The 16793-nt window shown below is 44.4% G+C and overlaps 1 protein-coding gene across 8 annotated transcripts in view; it reads left to right on the top strand.

Moving 5' to 3' along the window:
* ZNF570 (zinc finger protein 570) overlaps window positions 1–4191 on the top strand; it is a 58959-nt gene extending 54768 nt beyond the window's left edge. For 6 of the 8 annotated variants that reach the window (XM_017952890.3, XM_031659538.1, XM_017952887.3 and 3 more), the window contains one exon: window positions 1376–2481. In XM_017952890.3, the coding sequence (XP_017808379.1) occupies window positions 1376–2358 (983 nt within the window). In that variant the 3' untranslated portion in view covers window positions 2359–2481. Of the gene's footprint in view, window positions 1–1375; window positions 2482–3578 lie in introns of those variants that run through there. The other 2 variants (XM_031659539.1, XM_031659540.1) reach the window with 2 other exon arrangements.
* Window positions 4192–16793: the final 12602 nt, after the last annotated feature.

Here is a 16793-nt window from a genome sequence, read left to right as displayed (position 1 = left end):
TTTTCTTCTTTTTTTTTCTTTTTAGATGGAGTTTTGCTCTGTTACCCAGGCCGGAGTGCGATGGCGTGATCTTGGCTCACTGCAGCCTCCACCTCCTGGGTTCAAGCGATTCTCCTGCCTCAGCCTCCTGGGTAGCTGGGACTATAGGCATGTGCCACTACACTCAGCTTATTTTGTATTTTTAGTAGAGACTGGGTTTCACCATGTTGGTCAGGCTGTTCTCTGACTCCTGACCTCAGATGATCCACCTGCCTTGGCCTCCCAAAGTGCTGGGATTACAGGTGTGAGCCACCATGCCCGGCTTCAAAATGTTTTCAAAATGTGCAATATAATAGTACATGTACTTTTTTATTTATACATTAATGAGACCTAACATCAGGTCTAATAACTATCATGATCTCAAAGAAGAGATGATTATAAATATAATAATGTGACCTGAAAATAACAATATTCACAAACTAGTATCAAGTCACAGGAAGTGCTGATACTACTGTGTTTTGTTGCTTACATTCATAGTCAAAGGAATTGTTCAACTGTAGTTGGAACTCAGTGAAAACAAAAATGTAATTTCTATCAAAGTTCACAAGCCCGCTGATTTCTGCCTACCAAGTTAAGAACTCTTGCTTAAGTTTTAGTTAGCTTTGTTGACTTTATTTTTTAATCTGGTTCGCCTTAGAGTGCTTTGCCATTTATATTGTAACTAACTAGCCCAATATGATACACCCTTGGATGACCGCTATACCAGTGCTTGTTAAACTCCAAGGTGTTTGGAATCACCCGGGCATCTTGTTAAAATGCAGATTCTGATTAAGTAGGTCTGGGGTGGGGCCTCAGATTCTACACATCTAACAAGCTCCAAGTAAGGCCAAAATTGCCACTTGAAAACCCACATGCCGGACAGCAAGGTACCATATAACAGTTCACCTTCTTTCTTCTATAACAGCGATCAGCAAACTATGGCCTGCCGATTGGCCACCTGCTTTGTGAATAAAGTTTTGTTAGAACACAGCCACATTCTTATGTTTACGTATCGTCTATATTTTCACGGTATGGTGGGAGAGTTGAGTCATTGCGACGGAGACCATATGGCCCACAAAGCCTTTACTTTCTGACCCCTTAAGAATAAGTTTGCCACCCTCTGCTCTGTAATATCCTGTTTTCTTTGAAATTATTGGTCTCTGTACTCTATGGTACATTGTATTCCATTTGTGCCAGTGTTCAGAATCCTCTTTCCTCATAGAACACTCTTCCCTGCATTTGTGCTTTGGGTTATGGTTCACGTTGTCTATTTGTGTGCTGTGCACTCTTTAAATTTTGAGAGCATTTCTCAAGTAGTATGAAGTTTCATAAGGATGATTCACTGTACTTTCTCCAGAAGACATCTGGCAAGTTAATATCCAGAGGAAAAGACGGCAAGACATGCTTTTGAGGCAAGGCGCAGCCATAAGCAAGAAAACACTGCCCAAGGAAAAAAGCCGTGAATATAGTAAGTTTGGGAAAATATCACTTCTGAGCACTGACCTTTTTTCTTCAATCCAGAGCCCTAACAACTGGAACCCTTGTGGAAAGAATTTGAACCATAATTTAGACTTGATTGGTTTTAAGAGAAACTGTGCAAAAAAGCAAGATGAGTGTTATGGTTATGAGAAATTGCTTCAGCGTATACACCATGGTAGACGACCGAATGGAGAAAAGCCCTGGGGTTGCAGTCACTGTGAGAAAGCTTTCACCCAGAACCCGGCACTTATGTATAAACCAGCAGTAAGTGATTCTCTCGTGTACAAACGGAAGAGGGTTCCACCTACAGAAAAACCCCACGTCTGTAGTGAGTGTGGGAAAGCCTTCTGCTACAAGTCTGAATTCATTAGGCATCACAGAAGTCATACTGGAGAGAAGCCTTATGGCTGCGCTGACTGTGGGAAAGCCTTTTCACATAAGTCAACCCTCATCAAACACCAGAGAATTCACACTGGGGTAAGACCCTTTGAATGTTTCTTTTGTGGGAAAGCCTTTACCCAGAAGTCACACCGCACAGAACATCAGAGAACACATACAGGAGAGAGACCCTTTGTCTGCAGTGAATGCGGGAAATCGTTTGGTGAGAAGTCATACCTCAATGTACATCGAAAAATGCACACGGGAGAAAGACCCTATCGTTGCAGAGAATGTGGAAAATCCTTCAGCCAGAAGTCCTGCCTCAATAAACATTGGAGAACTCACACAGGAGAGAAGCCCTATGGGTGCAATGAATGTGGGAAAGCTTTCTATCAGAAGCCAAACCTCAGCAGACATCAGAAAATTCATGCTCGGAAGAATGCCTACAGGAATGAAAACTTAATAATTGTGGGAAATACTTGAGCAAAATATCTGGTTTCATGGTACGTAGGGAATCTATCCTTAGGAGAAATCTTAATGAATTCATTTTAATGAATTTGGACAGTGTATATGTGTGTTTGCTTTTTTTTTTTTTTTTGAGTTGGATTCTCTCTCTGTTTCCCAGGCTGGAGTGCAATGGCACTATCTCGGCTCACTGCAACCTCCGCCTCCCAGGTTCAAGCAATTCTCCTGCCTCAGTCTCCCAAGTAGCTGGGATTACAGGCACCTGCCACCACACCTGGCTGATTTTTGTATTTTTAGTAGAGATGGGGTTTCACCATGTTGGCCAGGCTGGTCTCAAACTCCTGACCTCGTGATCCACCTGCCTCGGCCTTCCAAAGTGCTGGGATTACAGATGTGAGCCACCACACCCAACTGACAGTGTTTTATCATAATGGAAATCATGATCTAATTGTGATACAAACTTTTCTGGAAAATACTTTATAAAACATAAGCATGGTCACCCTGGCATGTAAATGTTTAAAAATGTATTAAATGGAATAACAACAGAAAACAAAATATCTCTGAAGAGTCTTAAAGGCATACTCTGGTATATTCCACAGTGAGCCATACAATCAGCACTATTTGTATTTTGGAGTTGTAAATGTGAAATTAACATAAAATCTGAATAGCAGACACATGTCACACAATATATAGAATGCCATTCAGAAAACTTTTCCACTTTAAATATCATTGTCTTTTAATGTCTTAACAATACAAAAAAAAAAATAACAACAATGACATGGCCCACTATCTTTAAAAGAACTTTATTATACCAGCTACATTTTTCCACTTTTTGTAATACACGTAAATGGCTATAGAGGTTGTTATTGTCCTCTGCAGTGTTTTTAAATGTATTTTGATAATTTGGCCAAAAACTTTACCAAAATGTAGTTATTTATGTTAAAAATGCAAGCTAAGGAACAGTTTAAGAACCTGATATTGGGTAAATGAAACACTGTAAACTATTTGACAAAATGTAGTGTCACCCTGGTATACAGTACACTGTTCATATTTTCTTAGTCTTGCTTAAAATGTCTTGTAGCAAATTAGTAGCATAGATAACACTATTCTATATGCAGTTTGTATAACTCAGAAATGTTTCATGCATAGACCACTGAAGGAGAATTTCTTCTCTCTCTATTCTTCTGCAAATTAATTCAAGAATATTCTTTTTTTTTTCATTTATATTTCCTTGCAAGTGTCCTGGACACTAAATCCCAAGGTCTTCATTATTTCAATGTTTGGAAAGAAGACTGCTTCCCTGAGTTGCCATGTCATCCATGTAAGAAAATAAATGGCCATGTGGAATCTACATTTTTCAAGATTTGCCTCCATGTAAGACTGCCTGATCCAGAATGAGAAAGGAGACATAACCACAGATATCAATATGACTTTTTAAGTGATAAAAAGATATACAATTCTTATCAACATATTTTTTAAACAGAGGAGGCGGATGCTTTTCTAATAAACTTTAAATTATGAAAACTGCAATAAGAAGTAGAAAATTTGGTAGAATAATTACCATTGAAAAACTCAAAAAAAGCTATTAAAGATCTATAATGGGAAAATGCTCCAGGCTCAGAAGAGTTCATGCTTAGTTCTATCCATCTTTTAAAGAAAGAGTAATACCAGTGTTATTTATTATATGGATATAATATAATCCATAAACTACACTCCTCATTTATTTTATTAAGTCAGAATAAGTTTTAACATCAAAATCAAATACAGATAGTTGAAAAAAAGAAAACTTCTGCCAGGTGCAGTGGCTCATGCCTGTAACCCCAGCACTTTGGGAGGCTGAGGCAGGTGGATCGTGAGGTCAGGAGTTCGAGACCAGCCTGGCCAAGATGGTGAAACCCCGTCTCTACTAAAAATACAACAATTAGCCAGGTGTGGTGTCACACGCCTGTAGTCCCAGCTACTTGGGAGGCTGAGGCAGGAGAATCGCTTGAACCCAGGAGGCAGAGGTTGCAGTGAGCCAAGATCGTGCCATCCAGCCTGGGCAACAAGAGCAAAACTCTGTCAAAAAAAAAAAGAAAAAAGAAAACTTCAGACCAGTCTTACTCATGAATATAGAAACAAAAATTGTAATTAAAATACTGGCAAATAGAATTCAGCCATATACCCAAAGAATGACATAGTAAGAGTCATCCCAAGAATGTCAAGCCAGTTCAGGAATAGGAAACACATCAATCAAATTAACAACTTAAAGAAGAAGAATCATATGAACTTTCAACAGATACTGAGAAGGCATTTCATGGAATGTGTTAATATGTAATAGATGGTAACCACTTAAAGAAGTTTTTCTTAAAAAAAAAAAAAAAAAAAAAAATTAACCCAAACCCCAAAGCATGTATTATGCCAAAGCCATCTTTAAAAATCAGGAATTCAACATTGTCTTAGAGATTCCAGTGAAGGCAATAAAAAGAAATGAATTGGTATAAACAGCAGAAAAGGTGAAACTATCCATTTTTACTGGTGATATGGTTGTACACCAATAAATGAAAAGACTCTCATTATTTTTTGAGTTAACTTTTTAAGAAGGCAGGATACCAAAATCAAGAGCCTTTCTCCATACTGACAAGAAACATGTAATAATTTATATGTACTTTTTTTGGAATTAGACTAAATCTCAATGATTTTTTTTTTTTTGAGAATCGTTGAGAAAAAAGGAAAAAAGTCATACCATGTATCAAAACATCTCATGTACCCAATAAATATATATAACAATTATATATCCATAATAATTTAAAAAATTTTAAATGCCATGCTAGATACCAGAAGACAACATGAAGTCATTCTAATGAAATTAATATTGTATTGGCAAAGGAACAGGTAAATACATCATTAGAACACAGTAGAAAATTCAGAAATAGACTTTGATATATATGAACTTTCTCATATGTGAAAAAGGTAGAATCTCAAACCATAGGGGAAAAGAGTAGTTTACTTAAAAAGAATTCTGGAACAAGAACCTTTTAATATTAACGGAAGAAAATTTGGATTAACAGCACAAAAATAAATTCTGGGTGGATTTAAGACGTAACATTTTAAAGCAACAGAATTCTTAAAATCAAAGGAACCTACATGTACAATCTAGGAGTTGGGAGAGATTACCAACACAGGACACTCAGAAGCTATTTAGAAATAAGCATTTGAAGGCTGAGCGTGGTGGCTTATGCCTGTAATCCCAACACTTTGGGAGGCTGAGGCAGGCAGATCACCTGAGGTTAGGAGTTCAAGACTAGTCTTGTGAACATGGTGAAACCCCCATCTCCACTAAAAATACAAAAATTATCTGGGTGTGGTGGCACATGCCTGTAGTCCCAGCCACGTGGGAGGCTGAGGCAGGAGAATCACTTGAACCCAGAAGGCAGGGGTTGAAGTGAGCTAAGATTGCGCCACTGCACTCCAGCCTGGGCAACAGAGCAAGACTCCATCTCAAAAAAAAAGAAAAAAAGCAAAAGAAAAAAGGAAATAAACATTTGACTACGTAAAAGGTACAATCTTTTGGGTGACAAAAGATGCCATCAACAAACTCAAGAGATAATAGATTGTGGGGAAATATTTGTAGAGCTGATCAGAGAGAAGGCAGTCACCAAATGGACAGGGAAAATCCCAAAAGCAAAACGTGGCAAAGAATATGAGGCAACAATTGTGAGAAGAGCAAATCTAAGTGGCCGATGGACCTGTCCAAAAATGTTTATCCTCAGTAGTCATTGGGGGATGCAGATTTAAAGTTAAAATCAAATAACACTATGTGACAGCATTTTTAGCTATCAGAACAAAAGATTTTATACACTGCTGGTGGAGAAATAAATTTTGAAAAACAATGCAAGTTACTCTTTTGGAAAGAAATCTGGTAATATTTAGGCTGGGCGTGGTGGCTCAAGCCTGTAATCCTAGCACTTTGACAGGCCGAGGCAGGCAGATTGCCTGAGGTCAGGAGTTCAAGAACAGCCTGGCCAGCATGGTGAAAACCCTTCTCTACTAAAAATACAAAAATTAGCCGGGCATGATGGCAGGCGCCTGTGATCTCAGCTACTCGGGAGGCTGAGGCAGGAGAATCACTTGAACCCGGGAGGCAGAGGTTGCAGTGAGCCGAGATTGTGCCATTGCACTCCAACCTGGGCAACAGAACACGATTCCATCTCAAAAACAAACAAACAAAAAAAAGAAATCTGTTAATATTATTAAATATTATTAAAATACTTATGTCACTTTGGGGAATCTTCCCTTAGAAATAAAAGCCCCAATACATAAAAGACAGATGAACATGTGAACATGGACGTTTATTGTAAAGTTGTTTCTAATGGCAAAATAAACACCCAAAACCAAAGCAAACACTAGAATCAAAGTAAATACCCATCAATTGGGAAATTGGAGAAAGGAAAGAACTATAGTATATCCATTCCATAGAATGTTAATATAGCCACAAATTAAAACTATGCTAGTGGACTTGAGTGGAATTCCACAATGTTCTCCTGAGTGAAAAATGCAAGGTAGATATTAAGTGTGTTAAATATGACTCCATTTTTGTAAATCATTAACAAAATGTCTCTAGGTGTTTATCAGCAATAAGCGGTATCTATATATGTTTATTTGATTTTATGTGCATGAAGAAAAGTGTAGAAGAGTATGCATTGACTTGGAGGGAGGTGGGTAATGCAGGTAGGATATGGGGCAGTCAGGGGTGTAGGGAAAAGGAAAACCAAAAAAGAAAAATTGTTTGTGATACCACAAATGTGTGAGTTAGTAAATTTGGCTGGGGATGGGGGAGCTAGAATTTTGCTAATTTGTGGGGATGTTCATGGTATATATTGTTAAGTGAAAAGGGAAAATTTCATAATAATGTATACAATTCTATTTTTTAAAAAAGTGAAAACTCCTGTGTGTGTATATATGCATGTGGATGTTTATATGAACATAGAAACATGTAGAAAAATACACACGAAGGTGTTAACATTCATTGGTTACCTTGGTGGAGAAGGGTAATAAGTTGTCTAAATACCTTTGCATTGTCTTGTTCACATATATTGCTTTTGTAATTTGAAAAACATAAAATAAAGGGGGAAAACATTTCAAACCAAATGAAGCCTTGAAAACGTTTCCATTTTCTGACAAGATGGCACCCTGGCTTGGTCTAAGGTTGAGTTAGGGCTATGGAAATGAAGTCTTGTCACCTTTGCTGCATTCTACTAGAAACAAGTCATAGGTCCCAGCCATACTCAAAGAGAAGGAATTACATATGAGAGTAATTTCCCTCTCCAGACGATCAGGCAGCAGAGATCATTGGGGGCCATCTTGGAGTCCACCCACCCCATCAGGGAAACACTTATTTGAAAGTAGGGAGGAGGCCGGGCGTGGTGGCTCAACCTGTAATCCCAGCACTTTGGGAGGCCGAGACGGGCGGATCACGAGTCAGGAGATCAAGACCATCCTGGCTAACACGGTGAAACCCCGTCTCTACTAAAAAAATACAAAAACTAGCCGGGCGAGGTGGCGGGTGCCTGTAGTCCCAGCTACTCGGGAGGCTGAGGCAGCAGAATGGTGTAAACCCGGGAGGCGGAGCTTGCAGTGAGCTGAGATCCGGCCACTGCACTCCAGCCTGGGCGACAGAGCCAGACTCTGTCTCAAAAAAAAAAAAGTAGGGAGGAGTGAGGATGGCAACTGTGTTGGAATAGTAATTTAAGTAAGCCACATACTTGCTGCTGGGCACCATGAGTGCACAGATTCTAGATATGCTTGCTGGAAGTTCTCCACTAAACAGAATACACTGCGTGCTAACTATGAACTGGACACCGTTCTAGGATCTGGGGATAAAGCGGTAAACAGAAAGAGAAATGTTGATAATTGTCAGGAAGCAAAATGAAATAGGAGGGGAGTTAAATTTTATATGCAGTAACCAGGAAAGCCCTCAAAATGATCTCTGCATAAAGACCTAACGGAAATGAGAGATGTAATAATGCAACTGTCTAGAAAATTGTATTCTAGGCAGAGGGAACAGGAAATGCAAAAATGCAAACATCCTAAGGGAATGTGTCTGGAGTGTTGGAGACCAGAAAGGAAGGTGTATTCTTGTTGAATAACAAATTGTCCCCCAAACTTAGTGACCTAAAACGACAATAAACGTCTCACACGCTGTCTGTGGGTCAGGAATTTTGAAAGTGCCATTGGATTCACACTCCCTTTAGCTGTGGCTTCTTCCCTGTCACTCTGCCCTTCCCAAGTCTTTGTCCAAGCTATCTCTCTTTTCAGACCAGTACACAGCAGGGCCAGTGCCATTCGTGCTTATGGGAAGGAAGGAATCCCCTCTGCCATGGCCTTTCTGGGTTCCTCCACCTAGCAGTGGAATCTAAGCCATTCAGCACCTTCTCCAAAACAGTGGTGCCCAGTATACCCTACCATTCACCAGTGAGAGCAGGTTGCAGACCACTACTGTCTTTCTTTTCTTTTTTTGAGACAGAGTCTCACTCACTCCAGCCCAGGCTGGAGTGCAGTGGCACGATCTCAGCTCACTGCAACCTCCACCTCCTGGGTTTCAGCGATTCTCCTGCCCCGGCCTCCCAAAGTGCTGGGATTACAGGCATGAGCCACCACACCCAGCTAATTTTTGTATTCTTAGTAGAGACAGGGTTTCACCATGTTGGTCAGGCTGGTCTCGAACTCCTAACCTCAAGCAATTCACCTGCCTCGGCCTCCCAAAGTGCTGGAATTACAGGCGTGAGCCACCGTGCCCGGCCTAATGTCTTTCTTAGAACTAGCACTGTATTGATTGAGAGGAGATGCCGACAGCGATTTCCTGCAGAAGTGACAGCCTCAGAGTGGGGTTCCCACAGAAAGGATGGTAGGTCAGTGTAAACTGTGTAATCCCTATCTAGAACAACCAAAACCTCGGGGTCAGAAAAAGATAGTTTGTGGGTACTGTAGGACACATCTTTGAAAATTGTCGTTCCCAGGGAGAAACAGCTAAATGGGTGCAGCTACCTGGTTTCACCGCATAGATGCAATTAATTACTCAGCATCTCATATTCTAATAGGGCACCCTGGGCATTTGGCTACACAGCAGAAAGCCACACTTAAGCGTGTGTGGCAGCCTTGGGGCGGGGTGGAGAGGGTTTGTAGCAGCGGCCCTGCAGCCACAGAAGGAGAGATGTCCTTTGAGGAAACCATGGCAATGTATGGTCTTGTGGAGAGATGGGGTTTAGAAATTGGATGCAATTGACTGAAAACGGGAAGTGGGTGGCAGGAATCAGGTTTAGGAGTTGGGGGAGGAGAATCAGTTCTGGGATGTAGTGATAAAGAAGTCCAATGAATGACTGGATGCAGATACTTGGTTTTCGATGATTCAGGAGTCCAGAGAACGCTATGATTGGTATGGGTGTCCCAGCGGGTCAGGTATCCGAGGTCTTGGAATTTGGGAGAGTGGTAGTCTCTGGGACATGGGATGTGGGGAGTCTAAGGAGTCAATAAGGGATCTAAAGTGTTGGTGATAGGTGACTTTTTTTATGGTAAAATACACAAATATAAAATTTACCATTTAAACCACTTTAAAGTGTGTAATTCAGTGACATTTAGTACATTTACAATGCTGTGCAAGCATCACTACAATCTAGTTCCAGAAAATTTACATCACCCCAAAAAGAAACCATGTATCCATTAAGCAGTCACTTCCCATTCTTCCCACCCCTTCCCCAAACTCCTGGCATCCACTAATCTGCTTACTATCTCTAGTCTTTAATGATTTACCTATTCTGGATATTTCCTATAAACAGAATTATACAGTATATAGCATATTAACATAATGTCCTCAAAGTTCCTTCATGTTGTAGCATGCCTCAGTACTTCATTCCTTTTTATGGCTGAATAATATCCCATTGCATGGGTAATACCATCAGTTGGTGGACATTTGAGTTGTTGCCACCTTTTGGGTATTGTGAAATGTACTGCTATGAACATTCTTGTACAAGTTTATGTTTAAACACCTTATTCAGTTATTTTGGGTGTATACCTAGAAGTGAAATTGCTGGGTTATATGGTAATTCTATGATTAATTTATTAAGAAATAACCAAACTGGTTTTTTTTTGTTTGTTTTTTTACAGTGGCTGTACCTTTTTATATTCCAACCAGCAATACACAAGGATTCCAGTTTCTTCACCACCTCGCCATCCATCATTTGTTATAATCATATGCCACATAATGATGTTTTGGTCAGTGAGGGACCACATATACAGTAGTGGTCCCATAAGATTATAGCAGAGCTGAAAATTTTCTTTTTATAAAATTGTATTATTATTTTTTTTTCTTCCAACTCTTACGGAGCTGAAAAATTTCTACTGCCTAATGACATTTTGGTGATCCTGGCACTGCGTGTACCTATGCTAATGTGTTTGTGTTTTCGTTTTTAACAAAAAAGTTTTTAAGAAATAGAAAATTTCTGGAGGCTGAGGAAAGAGAATTGCTTGAACCTGGGAAGCGGAGGTTGCAGTGAGTTGAGATCACACCACTGCACTCCAGCCTGGGCGAGAGAGCAAGACTCTGTCTCAAAATAAAATAAAATAAAAATTTTTTAAAATTAAAAAAAAAATTTTTAAGTAGAAGATTATAGAATAATGATATAAAGAAAATATTTGTGTACAGCTATACAATGTGTTTGTCTGAAGGTAATTTCTTACAAGAGAGTCAAACCATTTTTAAAAATTAAAAAGGTTTATAAAGAAGTTATAGTAAGCTAAAGTTAATTTATTACCAAAGAAAAAATTCAAATAAATTTAGTGTAGCTAAGCATACAGTACATATAAAGTAGTATACAGTACTGTCCTAGCCTTCACATTCACTCGCTGACTCACCCGGAATAGCTTCCAGTCTTGCAAGCTCCATTCATGGTAAGTGCCGTATGCAGGTATACCATTTCTTATCTTTTATACCATATTTTTACTGTACCCTTTCTATGTTTAGACATGTTTAGATACACGAATACCATTGAGTAGAATCACCTACGGTATCCAGGCAATTTGGATTTGTAGCCTGGAAGTGATAGGCTGTACCATATAGCGTAGGTGTGTGCCAGGCTACATCACCTAGGTTTGCGTATGTACACTCTCTAATGTTCACATAATGATGAAGTCACCTAACCATGCATTACTCAGAAAGTATCCACATCATTACACAATGCATGACCATGTTTCCATTCTGCTTTTTTTTTTTTTTTTTTTTTTTTTTTTGAGACGGAGTCTTGCTCTGTCGCCCAGGCTGGAGTGCAGTGGCGCGATCTCGGCTCACTGCAAGCTCCACCTCCCGGGTTCACGCCATTCTCCCGCCTCAGCCTCCGAGTAGCTGGGACTACAGGCGCCCGCCACCACGCCCGGCTAGTTTTTTGTATTTTTAGTAGAGACGGGGTTTCACCATGTTAGCCAGGATGGTCTCGATCTCCTGACCTCGTGATCCACCCGCCTCGGCCTCCCAAAGTGCTGGGATTACAGGCTTGAGCCACCGCACCCGGCCACCATTCTGCTTTTTAAAAATATTAAATTAGGCTGGATGTGGTGGTTCATACCTGCAATCCCAACACTTTGAGACACCAAGGCAGGCAGATCACTTGAGCCCAGGGGTTTGAGACCAGCCTGGGCAACATGGCAAAACCCCATCCCAACAAAAAAATACAAAAAAATTACCTGGATGTGGTGATGTACACCTGTGGTCCCAACTACTGGAGAGTCTGAGGCAGGAAGATTATCTGGGCCTGGAGAGGTGGAGGTTGCAGTGAGCCACAGCACTCCAGCCTGTGTGACAGAATGGGACCCTGTCTCGAAAAAAAGTCTTAAATTTATGTATCTTAAGAATATACATTAATAAGGCCGAGACGGGCGGATCACGAGGTCAGGAGATCGAGACCATCCTGGCCGACACGGTGAAACCCCGTCTCTACTAAAAAATACAGGCCAACTAGCACGCGCGAGGAGGCGAGAGCAAGGAGAGGGCAACCACCCAAACACAACACACAAGGGGGGGCAAGAGAGACACCCACAAAAAAAAAAAAAAAAAAAAAAAAAAAAAAAAAGAATATACATTAATATAGACTAAAGAGTTTAAATATCAAATGAAGGTTTTTTTTTTTCAGTTGAAACAATGTATCATAGGATTAAAAAAACCCATAAAATATTTGTTTAAATGTAAAGGATTTGTTTAATCTGCCCTATTAATTGAAATTTTCACAGTTAACTAGGACTATTTTTTACTTAAATAATAGTATGTATGTAACAGAAAAGTAAAGATGTGAAGTGTTGATGCTGTTTTACAGCAGCAGAAACTGGAAAACATGCAGCCTCACGATTGTCATACTCTTTCGCCAGATCATTGCGTTGTTTGCCCAGGCACCCCTCATCCCATCTCTCTCCATCCCTTTTCTTACCTTTTCATTTTCCTTATCTTTTCATCGGAGCATTTACCAATGTCTGAAGGTAGAATGTTGTTGTTGATTGACTCTCTCTTCAACTAGAACGTAAGCTATGAGCGGCCCAGCCTTTGTCCCACACACTGCAGTGTGCCCCACTTCTAGGAAAGTGTCCGGCACACAGTAGGAACTCAGTCCGCATTTCTTGAATGAATTAAGTGATGTATACAGGCCACATTCTGAGCTGCTGGAGAAGCCAGTAGTTGATTACCAAACTCTAGTCTTTTATCTTGATGTCCTAATGTCCTGACTGATACACTCAGTTTGTATGCAAATAGCTGGTGGGGTTTAGTAGTATGGGGTAGAATAAAGGGAGATGTAGTTGGAACCCTCTATCCACGTTATCTGCCCCATGAAAAGCTAGTTCCAGGCGTTGCCATCTCTGCCCCACACTGGGCTTGCGTTAGTCCTCGTTCCCGCCTTTTCCAGACAGCAGTGCGGAGAACCAGGAGCCCCTGAGCTGGAGACGCAGGAATCCTGAGCCCTGGGAAGCCCAGATCGAAGGGAGGCAGTCAGCTCATGGAGCCGGGGAATGTTCTGCTGGAACCCCCCCCCCCCCCACGAGGGTATCCGGTATGTTTCTGGGCACCAGCGACCCCTCCACACCTCACCAAACTGGATCCCCAGCCCCGCGGGACCCGATTCCGGCCTACCCCTCCAATCCGGAACCAAATCAGAAGAGCAGTCCCGAGTGCCCGCCTCACGGTCTGAAGCACCTCGTCCTACACCCGGACCCGAACACGAGGTCGGCTCAAGGAGGCACTGAGCTCAGGACAGTCACGCAGTCAGGATCCTGTGCCGCTTGTCGCATGCAGTCTCCTTTCCCCGAACCGCCGCCTGCACGGCCTCCACTGTCTTCCTATTGGGCTGCAGCCTGAGAGGCCTGACAATGGCGGCCCACAACGCTGGAACGCGAAAACGCATGCGCCAGGCGCGATCACCAGGCGCTAGCGCTGAGGCGGGGGCCGGGGGGAGCTCACGTCACAGTGACCGCCGCCGTTGCCAGGGGACTGGCCCCAGCGGCTTGGCGGGGCAGAAGCCGCCTGTGGCAGTGCGTCCGCTCTCCGCCGGATAGTCGCCATGGTCACCGCTATCCTAGTCGTCGGGCAGGGCCGAACCTGGCTGAAGAAACCTCAAGCGGAGATTCAAGGAAGCACCACGTGATCCCTAAGGATCCCCAGGATGCGTCGGGCATGCCTAGATGGTGTGGGGGTGTGTCTCCTTGACAGCTGTCCCCGCGGGGATTTCGAGGTACGGCCTGTGTTTCCCAGGGCTGTTCTCTTCCCCGAAGGGCTTCCTGGCAGGGAGCAGAACCCCGCAGCCTCAGGAGCTGCTTGGCTGTGTGTGTTTCTGCGCGAGTGTTGGATGTCTCTGTGTGTGTGTGTGTGTGTGTGTGCGTGCGTGTGTGTGGTGTCCCGAGAAAGGAATGTGGCTCGAGCAGTGGAGCGCGGTTTCTCTGTAGTGCGCCTACTCTCTGATGCGCCCCTCTCTTTGGCTGGGCTTGGGTTGCGGGGCCGAGCGTTCTTTGTTTTGCTCTTGGTTCCTAAAGCCTCGGTGAAGGGCGGGGGCTGGCTGAGACCCGCAGGCGTCCAAATCACCTCCCCACCCCAAGGGGGCCACTCTTCCAGAAAGAAGACGGGCACACCACACCCAAGAACAAATTCCTCCGGGGGTCCATGGTCCTGTGGTGCACCCAAGGCTGAACGGACCCTAGCCGTCCTGTCCTCAGGACCCCCCCTTGAGCCCACTTCTAATTCGGTGACTGGCGGAACCGGAGCTTCAGGACGTGAGGCGGGCACTCCTTCATCCTCTTCGGATTTCATTCTGGATTAAAGCATGTGTGCAGAAAAAAGGTCAGATGGGGGTGAGGATACAATCCGCTGAGCTGTGGAGGGCGTCTGGCACCTTCACCTGCTGAACAGGTGCAGAAAGATGTCAAAGAAACTGCTTCCAACACCATCCCCTTTTCCTCTTCAGTGTACAACCTTGTCCACACTATGGCGCTGTGCTGGCGACAGAAGACACGAATTTCAGAGATCCTTTAGACCGCAAACTGTGGCCTTTCTTGCCAGGTCCCCTGTTGGACCCTGGTTCCCCGAGCCACAAGGGAGTGGGATGGATTGATCCTGCCTAGGCTGCGGCCTCTACTCTGTCCTCCCTCTTTTCTTGCCTTCCCTGATGCTCGTGGGCCCAGGTTTTCCTTGGTCTGGCTCACAGTCCTCCAGAATGTCCTCCACAGCAAACGTTTCCCAGTTCGTCCAGGACCGCCTTGGCGGGGATGTACGTGATTAGTGTTTCCTTCTCAACACTCGCATTTCTTAATGACTGGATAGCTGTGACGCTCGTGGAACCGTGGATGCCCGTAGCTTCCGCCAACAAGGAAACTCTTGGTCTCCCTGTTGCATCAGTTGGCTGCATGATTCACATAGGATGAGAGGTAGCCAGCGGTAGCTGGTCTTTGCCTTCTAATCAAGGCTATGTTTCATCTCATCTGCTGGTGTTTTCTCATTGTTGAGGGGTCTTCCATTGCTCTGTTCCTGGCTGGGACTGCCTCTCAGCACTGCACCTTTTGGTTGCCACGGATTTCACGGAGCAAAAGGGACTGGGGGTTTGCTGGGTGCAGGCCCGGTGGTGGGTTGTGATCCCGGTGTGGGAGTTGGGGTGGTTTGCAGTTTGCAGGATCCTCTTGGCTTCTCTGGCAGGAATCCCTGGACGAGGCTTGGACTCTGGCATAGGCCCTCCTGTGGTTCCAGGTGTGCTTTGTTTGTGCTTCGCTTTCTTGGGCGATCCTCAGTGGTCCTCGGCTGCATGCCTGGACATCCCTTTCAGGCTTGAATTCACCCCAGAAGGCCTCTGAGACACTCTCTCCACCTTATCTGCCCCCATGGGATGCCAGTTTCAGGTGTTGCCACCTCTGCTCCACATTGGGCTTGCCTTTGTTCTGGTTTCCGCCTTTTCTCCACAGCAGTGCTGAGAAGCAGGAGGCCCTGGGCTTGGAGACCAGGACAGGGCCCTGAGAGGCCCAGGTCGAAGCGGGGCAGTCAGCGCATGGGGTGGGGGAATGTCCTGCTTACACCCTCCACTGGGGTCTCAGATATGTTTTCCTGCCCCAGTGACCCCTCCACTCCTCACCAGATTGGATCCCCAGCCCCATGGGACCCGATTCCTGCCCACACCGTCCAATCCAGAATCAAATCAGAGAGCAGTCCTGAGTGCCCACCTCACGGTCTGTAGTGCCTCCTCCTCCACCCAGACCCGAACACAAAGTGGGCTCAAGTAGGCACTGAGGTCAGGATTGTCGGGGTCCTGCGCTGCTGGTCTCACTCAGACTCCTTCCTCCGGCCGCCGCCTGCACGGCCTCCACCATTTTCCTATAGGGCTGCAGCCAGAGAGCCCTGACGCTGCTGCAGCGCCAGCCCGGCACGCGAATGCGCATGCGCCATGGGCGCGTCACCAGGCGCGATCGCCGAGCCGGTGCTTGCGTCACAGTGACCGCCACCGTTGCCTGGGGACGGGTCGCAGCAGCTTGGCGGAGCAGGACCCCTCCGTGGCAGTAAGTTGGCGCTGGGCTGTGGCCCCTCCTCTCCGGGGGATCGTCGCCTTGGTCCCCCGGCCCTAGGAGTCCGGCAGAGCTAAACCAGGCTAAAGAAACCTCCAGCAGAGCTTCAAGGATGCACCGCGTGATCCCTATCGGATCTCCCCGACGCATCAGGCCTGCCCAGTGTTGGGGGCGCGTCTCCTTGAATGCTGTCCCGCCTGGGATTTCAAGGTATCGCCTGCCTGTGTGTCCCGGGGCTGCTCTCTCCTGGGAGGAGCTGCCTGGCTGTGTGTGTTTCTGCGCCAGTGCTGCATGTCTCTGTGTTTTTCTCTGTGAGTGTGTGTGGTGTCTGGTGAAAGGAATGTGTCTCGTGCAGTGGAGCGCGGTTTCTCTGTAGTCCGCCTACTTTCTTACGCGCCCTC

Source organism: Papio anubis, chromosome 20 (genome assembly GCF_008728515.1).
Source record: "Papio anubis isolate 15944 chromosome 20, Panubis1.0, whole genome shotgun sequence".
Taxonomy (NCBI): domain Eukaryota; kingdom Metazoa; phylum Chordata; class Mammalia; order Primates; family Cercopithecidae; genus Papio; species Papio anubis.
The sequence above is the reverse complement of the archived record's forward strand: the minus strand, read 5'-3'. Positions and strand labels throughout refer to the sequence as shown.